Below are 10,013 nucleotides of genomic sequence, written 5' to 3'. Positions count from 1 at the left end.
CTGGGCTGAAGCCTCCCGGCCGGTGTGGGGCTGTACCCTGCCCGAGAGCCTCCAGGAGACACAGCTTTCATTCTCTATCTGCTCCTGGTTGAGCCAGACATCTATTTGGAACCTGGAGGAAGAGGAAACGGCAGGGACCCCAGGTGGGGGAGAGTAAGGAAGCCATCCTTCTGACCTGGGAGTTTGCCTGCGACAAGCCAGCTGTGTCTTGGAAAAAAAAGCCTGGAGTAGCAGAGTGCCAGGGTGTCCAGACTGGGCAAACTAGATGGTCCCTGGACCTAACAGCTCCTCCAGTTTTTCAGGTCTCCTCCCTACCAGGCTCAGGTCTCACTCGCCCCCAGCAGGTGGTCCCTCTGGGGGCCACCCCCGGTGACGGGGGCTGGGCTGGGGGGTGTTATCCGACCTGAAAGCTTCCCCTAGGGAGGAAGGGCAGGGGCGGGGCGCCCGCGAAGGCCCAGGATATAAGGGACGGAGGCTGGCCTCGGGCCCCGCCACCCCACCATGCACGCCCACAGCCTGCCGTTGTTCCTCCTGCATGTCTGGTGGGCTCTCCTCCAGGCGGGCGCCACGATGGTAGCCCCGGTACCCCTTCGAACGTGGGCGCAGCCCTCGTCGCCATCCCCTCTTGCTTATATGCTGAGCCTGTACCGCGAACCGCTGCTCCGGGCGGACATCATACGTAGCCTGCAGGCGCAAGGTAGGCTGCCCCGCCCCGCCCCGCCCCACTCGGCTGGACCCCCGGCGCGCCTTGGGCGCTCCCGCGCGGGACTCCGGGAGAGGGCTGGAGCGGCAGGGGCTGCGGCACTGTGCCGGGGACGTGCCATTGAAAACGTATCCGCACGCTTGAAGGGCACGTTCAGGGGCTGGGGCTGACGGTGTCTCGGCGTCCGCCTTGGCTCGGGAGACAGGGTTGGTGGCACCCGGGGTGTGTCCCGGACTGAGACCTCTGCGTTCCGGTCTTGTTTAGGGTGGGTAAAGCGCGGGACTATAGGGTGGAAGACTGATTGTGCCACTGCTTATCTGTGCCGTCTTCAACTACTGTAATCTCCGGGCGCCTCGGTTTGCACATCTGTAGCATAAGGATAATAATGCCACCCTTATTGGACTGGCGAGGGCTATGGACAACGCACATAGAACGCTTAGCACAAAACCAGGCATAGTAATATATGGTCGTTATTATTGCTACAATTATTTGTCTTGTCAAATTTTTTTTTTTTTTCTTTTCGCGAGTGAGGGTGAATGCGTCCCGGGGTCTGGCGTTGGGAGTGTCTCAGGCTGAGACTGAGGTTCGAAATAGGGTATCAAGCATGTAACATCAGGGATTAGGTTTCAGAAATTATGGATTAGAGATGAAATGCCCCGAAGTCGAGAACTGCGGCAGGCTTGGGTCATCCAGCCCAGGCGGGGTAGGTGTCAGTGTCCCGGACGACACCGGGTTCGGGGCCTAGATGTGGAGCGGGCGAGGTCACTCCCATGGTGACCTTGAGAGTATCAGCCGCGAGGATGGGGCAGCTTGCGATCTGGGAACTGGGCGCAGGTAGATGTTGAGAAGAGGGAGCCCTTCCCGCGGGGTTCCTCTACTCCGGGCAATCCACATCCCAGCGCCCGGGGTGGCCCCTGCCTGCCTGCACCTCTCTCTGCCTGCCAGGGCCAGACGGCCCTCCCCGGAGTTCAGGCGAAATCCACATCCGATAATCTGATTTGACGGCCACCCGCCGGCCCCTTGTGATCTGGGGGTGGGGGCTCCTAGCTCCCTGGCCAGCCGCGTCTGGGGTCAGACAGCCAGTGACCCTCTCCGGAAGGGTCATCTGGGGACTAGTCAGGCTAGGGACACGCGGGGGGCGGAGCAATTTGAAAATTACTGGAGTGCTCTGCCTGCTAGGAAGCTGGGGTTGGGGGGTAGGTGGATGAGCAAAGAGTGGGAGGCGCACTTTTCCAATTCACTCCCTCCTTCTAGAGAGTTCCCGAAGGTTTGTGGTGATTTGACAGTCTGGGAATCCGGGAAACTGGGTCTGGTCCCTCAAACCCTGCTTCCCAATTCCCCATGTGTCCCTGGCATATCAGCTGACTTTTCTAGTCTCCCCTTTTGTAAAAATAAAGTGCCCGGCTTTCTTTCTACCTCATTTGTGTGAGTGTGGTACCTTTCCATCTCGGGTTTATTTGTAAGCTGCACAGGATAAGGGGAAATGGGTATTGGAATCTAACCAAATCAGATGTGGATCCGTGTCTTGTGTCTTTCACTGTTTAACCATCTTCACCTTGGACCTTAGTTTCTTCATCTGCAAAATGGTGATAAAGGAGGGGAGGATTTAAGGAGACAAGGCTTATAAAACACTTGGCATGAGGGAAGCAGTTAATGGTAATCACCCTCATAATTTATAGTAATGTACGGTGGGAACTCGGTGTCATACTCACCCTCTTTTTCTACAGAGTCCCTGACTAACTCAACACCCTGTTTGAGGGGAAAGGAACCCAAGATCATGAGCCCTTCCTTCTTTAGAATTGGAAGTGGGTCGAGATTTCGCTGGGGCCCATGTGGCCAAGTCTGCATGCAGTCTGTGGATGGGTTTCAGGGTGTCCATGAACCCCTTTCTTATAACCACTCCCAAATCACATTTATTGTGTTAGTAGGAAATGCAGTTTTTCTGGGGAGAGCATTCTTGGCTTTTATCAGGCATTGGTGACCCTCAAAGATTAGATCCCCCCATTATTCTAAGATGAACCAGAGCCAGATCTAAGAAAACCTGTTAGCACTGTGTCCTGGGGAGCCCTTGGCTGCAGGTAGGGTAGTGGGGTCTCAGACTCTTCCAGCAGGAAGGAGTATCCTCCTCCCTGCCCCTGCATCCACACTGCCATCCCAGCAGCAGATGACTTTGTCCCCCTGTCCAGGTCCCTCACTGCCTGGACATCTTCATTTCTAACTTGGACTTGGGTAATAATAAGGAGGCAGTTGATGATGGCCGTTTATTGCACTTTGGTGGTTGTGCTGGGCAAAGCACTTTACACACATTATCTCAGTAAATCTCAACACCGCTGTGAGGTGGATACTGTTACCATCTCCCTTTTACCCAGAGGGAAACTGAGGCCCAGAGAAAGCTGGCTGCCCAGTGTGGCAGCAAGTGGCAGAACTTGATCCATCATGGGAGACACCGGGAGGTGCCCTCTTAAACACTGAGCTGGAATGCCTTTAAAAAGCCATTTGTGGATACTTGAGATAGTGTGTTTTAAGTCCTGGTGTAGGCGGAGCTGTAGAGGAGTTGCTACATGTCACGGGCGGTGCTGCGAAGGGCAGTGGGTGGTGTCAGCCTCCTCCCCGCACCTCTGGGGAGTTGCTAGTCAGGGGCCGGTTATTGCCTCCTGCAGGTGCTAATGAGAAGGGAAGTGGAAATTAAGTGAAAAAGAACATCTAGGGATGGGCTGGGAGAAGCTTCAGGATGCTGAAGCTGGGAATTACCCCCTTCTAATGCAGGCTGGACTTCCCAGAGAAATCCACTTACTATCTGACCAAAGATGTTCTATGAGACAAAGAACCAAAAAAACAAAACTCTTTTTTTTTTTTCTTTTTTTTGCTGTACATGGGCCTCTCACTGTTGTGGCCTCTCCCGTTGAGGAGCACAGGCTCCGGACGCGCAGGCTCAGCGGCCATGGCTCACGGGCCCAGCCGCTCCGCAGCACGTGGGATCCTCCCGGACCGGGGCACGGACCCGTGTCCCCTGCATCGGCAGGTGGACTCTCAACCACTGCGCCACCAGGGAAGCCCCCCAAAAAACAAAACTCTTATGTGGTCTGCCCAGAGTGGACCTCAGTCAGAGATCACTGCCTTCAGGACTGATTCACCAAAGGGTTACTGTTTTTATTTCTAATGAATAACCTCTGCCTTTTATTTAGCAATAGACCTTCAAACATCTTCATTTCCCTGGGTCCTCGTGACAATGCAGGGAAGGGTAGGGCATTATTATTCCCACTGCAAAGATGAAACTGGGCTTGAAAAAAGTTAAAGATCACTTTTAGCTGACCTGAAAAATCCACCAATATGTGCTATTCCCAGACATCAGACCAAATTAGTCCAGGACTAAAATGAATGGAATGTGCTTCCCCATTCCTTTTCATTCAGGATGGGTTTAATTGTCTTGGGTGTGTGCTTGCTGTCTGCCCTGGTGTGTGGATGATCTGGAGTGGGAAAGGGTGAGCGCCCTGCAGGTAGGTAGGAGAGACCACTGGGTGGAAAAGTGCAAGGTCAGTGTACAGTCAAGCTTAGAATGTCTTTAGAAACCTATTTGTAAGGTTGCCAAGAACTCTTGAAGTGTCTGCCTGTCTTTAGGAATTGGTGGGGGAAAGGGTGACCAGTCTTTGGATTCCGTTGCCTATGCCTCCCCGGGAGCTCCAACCCTTATGTTCTGTGAATCGACCTCATTGTGCATAAAACAGGCCACCCTTTCCAATGAGAAGACAAAGCCTGGCAAGCGGGCCACAGGGCGGGTGGAAGTCCAGGATTTCTGTCAGAAAGCTCAGGGCTTGTCCTTAGATTGCATGTGTGAGGGGAGAAGGGAGAAGGAGACAAACTCATCCAATTTTTACCAGTTGTTCTCTGGAGTGTCATGAGGGGGAGCAGCAGAACAGTGATTTGGAGGTTGGGCTTTGCAGTTGGGCTTATTCTTGGCTTTGCCACCTTCCAAGAATGACACCTCACGCAGGTAATTTAACCTGAGCCTCAATTTTCCTCATCTCTAAAATGGGTTCAATAACATGCCCAGCTCGTAGGGTAAGGGTGACGATTCATATAAAGTAAGGGCTCAGTCATGAGCTATGGTGGTTGTTACACCAACTGAGGCTGCAGGAGGCCCCCACTCACCTGCTTCCTTCTGGTTTTTTCTCACCCAGATGTGGAGGTGGATGGGCAGAACTGGACCTTTGCTTTTGACTTCTCCTTCCTGGGCCAAGAAGAGGACCTGGCATGGGCCGAGCTCCGGCTGCAGCTGTCCAGCCCTGTGGCCCTTCCTCCCGATGTCCCACTCTCAATTGAGATTTTCCACCAGCCAAAGCTGAATGAGGATAAGGACCCACCCAACTGCCCAGAACGTCTTCGAATGGATCTGTTCACTGTCACTCTGTCCCAGGTTACCTTTTCCTCGGGCAGCATGGTCCTAGAGGTGACCAGGCCACTCTCCAAGTGGCTGAAGCACCCTGGGGAGCTGAGGGAGCAGATGTCCAGTTTGGCTGGAGAGTGCTGGCGGCTGCCCCCCACACCACCTGTCACCAATGTGCTCCTCATGCTCTATTCCAACCTCTCCCCAGAGCGGAGGCGGCTGGGTGGCTCCACCCTATTGTGGGAAGCTGAGAGCTCCTGGCGGGTCCAGGAGGGACAGCTCTCCCGGGAGAGGGCCAGGAGGCACCGTCGATATCACTTGCAGGACAGAAACCAACTGTGTCGGAAGGTCAAGTTCCAGGTGGACTTCAACCTGATAGGATGGGGCTCCTGGATCATCTACCCCAAGCAGTACAATGCCTATCGCTGTGAGGGCGAGTGTCCTAACCCTGTGGGGGAAGAGTTCCATCCAACCAACCACGCATACATCCAGGTGTGATGCCAAGGCCTGGGGAGGGGAGGCTGTAAGCTGTGGGGGAGAATTGTCCTTACTACCAGATCAGGACCCTGGCTTTGCTGTTAGGTTACTGTGTTCATTCATGCACAGTTATTCGAGCACCTACAATGAGCCAGGTTCTGTGACAGGTTTTAAGGATATAGAGGTGACCAATGATAACATCCTCAGAGAGCCTACATGGAGTCATGCCTTGTTGGGTGACCTTGAACACACTGCTTTCCTGGGACTTTTTTCTTCTGTCATAAAATTAGGGGTGGGGCGTGTAGACTAGAGGGTCTCAGTTCCTCCCACTGCCCTGACATTCTAGGAAAGGAAGTTCAGAATTTGGAGTTTGGGAATAGACAGGCCTGGGTTTGAATCCTACTCATTAGCCATGTGATATTGATCAAGTTGCTTACTCTCTCTGAGCCTCAGTCTCCTCACCTGTAAAATGGGGATAGCAATGCCATACTTCTAGGGTTACATGAGATGATATGCATCATATCACGTGTAGTATCAATAGTTAGCAGGTAACAGGTATAATGTTGTCTTACCATTACTAGCAGTCTGTAACTCATTGATGCAATGGGGGCCGCGTTTATGAGGCCAAGGTAGAGATATTACTGTTCCAGCCACTGTACTTTTGCTGCCTAAAAACAGGAGTTGGACACCCATTTTGCAAAAGTAATAAAGCCAGAGGCTACCACTAGGTGCCACTAATCAGCCTATGGTCTAGAAGGTAGTGGAGGGAGAGGAATGGAAGGAAAATGATGTGGAGAAAGCAGAGAAGAGAGCTTATATATGGTGGTCCTGACCTGCTCTCAAAGGTCACACGGGATCAAAGTGTTTTCATTTTCACTCTATGAAGCCTAGACTGAGAATCTCTAGGACCTGTAGTACATCCTCCATGCCAAGCCTCAGGCAGGGTCCAGAGGCTCTGGGGAGAATGTGAGCTGAGCTCGTGAGAGGCAGTGGTGGGGGCTGGTACCCTAGAGGGCCTGTCCTGGGCACAGGCCCTCCTGAGTCTCTCCCAGGCCCCACTTCTGTCCACCAGCCTACCTGCAGCATGATCAGAGGGAACCAGAGACCCAGATAGTCCAAGTCACCAAATCTAACACTGATCTGAAAAGCCACCACTGGACCACAGGGACAAGGCCCAGTTCCAGAATGCCAAGGGCTTGTTACCTTTTCTCCTGTTGACTCTGTTTGCCCTTCTCTGGGCAAGAAAGCAAATCCCACAAGAATTTCCGCATGACTCTTTTCTTCATATTTCTGGAACTAAACCAGGAGTTTCTTGGAATATTTTTAAAGTCGGTATTCACTCTAGACTAGAACAATAGGAGAACATATGTTACCTACTGCTCTACCCAGATACAGCTTTTAGAATCTTCTGTTTAAAGGCTGTTTAAAAAAAGTTATTTTAGATACTAGAGTTGATGATGTATTGGCATTCTGATTCCTTTATGAAAAGAATTTTCTATTTTTGCCCCCAGAAACTGATTTTAACTGTTAACTTTTTCACCCTTTACCCAGAAATGACACCATTCTGACCTCACCACTGGGATGTGAATTGACCCCCCTGTCCTCCCTTTCACAGAGTCTGCTGAAACGGTACCAACCCCACCGAGTCCCTTCCACCTGCTGTGCCCCAGTGAAGACCAAGCCCTTGAGTATGCTGTACGTGGACAATGGCCGAGTCCTTCTAGACCATCATAAAGACATGATTGTGGAAGAATGTGGGTGCCTTTGAGGAGCTCCTACAGGTGTGTTGGATTTGCCTGTACCCTGGAAGGTTGGGAAGCTCCTAGAAGACAAGATAACCATCTAATCCAATGAGGAGAAACAAAGAGGGGGAAAAGTCCCTCTGTCCACCAGACCTAAGGAGGAAGGGCTACCACCCTGTCCTTGAAGGCTCTGTGGGGTCTGGTTGAGCACAGAGGAGGGAGGAGGAAGCCTGTGAAGCAGGCTTTCTGGGTTTTCTCTTTGCTGAACAGACAGTAGCACGTGAAAGCACTAGTGCAAGAGTCCTTTAGCTGACTTTTTTCAACCCATGATCCCCCAGAAATTGTATGCAAGAGCTGGAGCATATGTGCATTTATTTTTGAGGTGGGACAGGGTTGTATTTAACTTTTGTGTATTCTCAAAAGTGGCCTTTGACATACACCCACCCACACCCTTGCCGCCTGAAGATTAAGTATCACTATGTAAAATTAAAAAGTCCATTGGCTGTGGTTGCCTCAGGCTGGGTCAGGGAGCCCCCCCAGAGTGGATCTCTGCTAATGAGTTGTACATACAAAAGCCACTGTATAGTTCTCTTAGGCCAGCTGGTGCCTTTGAAGGGCGAGGCAGGAACTCGTCCAAGAGAACTGGCCATGTTGGACTACAGAAGCTGGAACCCTGGGGCGTCTCCAAGTCAGTCTGCTTTGGCGGGCACAATCCATCCAAGTCTATTAAAGCTCGTGACAGTTCACCTCAATCTATCAATGCGTGCCATTAATGAGGCCCCTGGGCTTCCTATCCATAGCGGTGAAGACACTGCCCTGGGTGGCAGACTTGCGTTATGGTCGCAGCTCAGCCACTGAGAAGCTGTGTGACCTCCGGTGAGTAATTCACCGCTCAAGCTCATCTTGTGAAATTAAAGCAGGCGGATCCTAGTGCATTTCTGTGATTCTACTTTTCTCTCGCCAGCTGGCCTCATTGAGCACTGCCAAAACAGGGGCTATATTTTGTTTGGCAAGGCGAGGGGGCCATTTTATTGGGAATGTCAGTCCACAGTAAACTTACCCTGCTTTCCTAAGAAGCCCATAGACTAATGCTCCAACTGTAGGAAAAATGATTCCAATCTTGTGGGAATACTTGTTTAGAGGGGACTCAAACTTAACTTGGTTGAGTCAAGGTAGTAATCCTCGCCCAGGAAGGAGTTGGCTAGGCTAGAGCCAGGCCTGGGCCTGAGAAACCTCAATGCCCTGATTCAGCAACAAAACTGATCCAGTTGCTCATTCCCTGGAGTGGAAATAACCTGCCCTCCCCCCAATTCAGAATCACAATAGGATTTTGCATTTGACTCTACTTAGAAAACAGTAGAGCTGGGGAGGCCTTGTGAGGTCAATTTTTGTACCATCCTCTTTCCTAAATGAGACCCCAGTGAGGCCTAGTGGCCTGATGCTACAGCTAGGAGTGGCAGGGCCAAGAGCTCAGCTCTGGTCTCTGGAGCCCCAGGGACACCGTCCTTCATCCCATCTAGGGGTCTTTGCTCTCTTAGCTTTGGGTCAAGGCCTTAACCTTTGGAACCAGACATTTGAAACCCCACTTCCACTACCAAACTTAAGTTCTTGGGAGTAAAAATCCTATCCCAGGGCTTTAGAGCATCCTCTGTACTAAATGGGTGCCCAACTGTTCTTCTATGGCTGGGGCCAGGAAAGCGAAAGGTCAAGCTATTTGTGGCTATAGCTTGTGGGAGTGTTTACAGTTAGCAGCTCTACCAACTCACAGAACAAACCCCACTGACGACAGGACACCACCTCGTATCAAGCAGAAGATGCAGGCACAACGGAGTGAAAGGACGTTTTGCTGACCCCTGCTAAAAGCTCACTGTGCAGTGTGTCAGCGGCAGGGGCCTTCTGCTGCCTGGCCAGAGGTATTTGGGGCTAAGCCTACAGCACAGCTCCATGCTCTGGACCTTACCTGCTAGTGCAGGCTTCGTTAACTCTGAGGAAATGCTGCCTATGGGAACTGAGTCCTGCCCTACCCTGAGGGCCAGGAAGGGGCTTTCAAAGAAGTCAGAGGTATTTTAACTTGCTCTCAAGGCAAAGGTCTCCTTCCGCTGTTCCTGTAGCAGTGCCAAGTCAGTAGCCGATTGGGGGAAACTGGATGCATTACTCTCCTTGGCTGGGGAAGTGGGCGGGCCTGGTACAGGGAGGAGTAAAGATAAAAGCAAAAACTGGGAAGCAGCTGTGACTCTCACACAGCAACAGTCGGGTTAATCTCCATCATGTAGTCTCCCCTTTTACTAACAGTAGAAGCCTTATCCCTCTATCCTAAATTGCCTTTGAAGTTGATACCCTATCTGCCTTTGGAGCAAAGTAAAGGATATATGAAATGGCTTTCAAGATTATCTTCCCTTGAAGAGATTACTTCGTCCTTCTAGGGGTCACACAAGCCTGCTCCACTCCCAAACTTGCATATTCTGGGGAAAAGCAGACCCAGCTGACCCACCTCTACTGGTCACACCAACTGAGCTGTAACTGAGCTCTTGACATACCAGCCACTGGGCTAAGTGCTTTCTGTGATCCCACCTGAGCCCAAAGCCACCCAGGTAAGACCTACTTCTTAACTTAACCCTATTTTAGAGGACACCAAATGTTACAGGGACTGGGAATCCTGTCAGAGAGAATGTGGCTGCTACTAAGTGGTATAGCAGGAATTCAAGCC

The 10,013-nt window shown here is 51.6% G+C and overlaps 1 protein-coding gene across 1 annotated transcript; it reads left to right on the top strand.

The window, feature by feature from the left end:
* Positions 1–501: 501 nt before the first annotated feature.
* On the top strand, positions 502–7,332 carry NODAL (nodal growth differentiation factor; the record flags this gene model as incomplete). The annotated part of the gene is made up of 3 exons (XM_082607423.1): positions 502–697; positions 4,882–5,579; positions 7,180–7,332. 3 exons carry the CDS (start codon positions 502–504, stop codon positions 7,330–7,332), a joined length of 1,047 nt encoding a protein of 348 aa, XP_082463549.1.
* Positions 7,333–10,013: the final 2,681 nt, after the last annotated feature.

Source organism: Mesoplodon mirus, assembly GCF_964341445.2.
Source record: "Mesoplodon mirus genome assembly, chromosome: 2".
Lineage (NCBI taxonomy): Eukaryota > Metazoa > Chordata > Mammalia > Artiodactyla > Ziphiidae > Mesoplodon > Mesoplodon mirus.
This window is presented reverse-complemented; position numbering and strand designations above follow the sequence as displayed.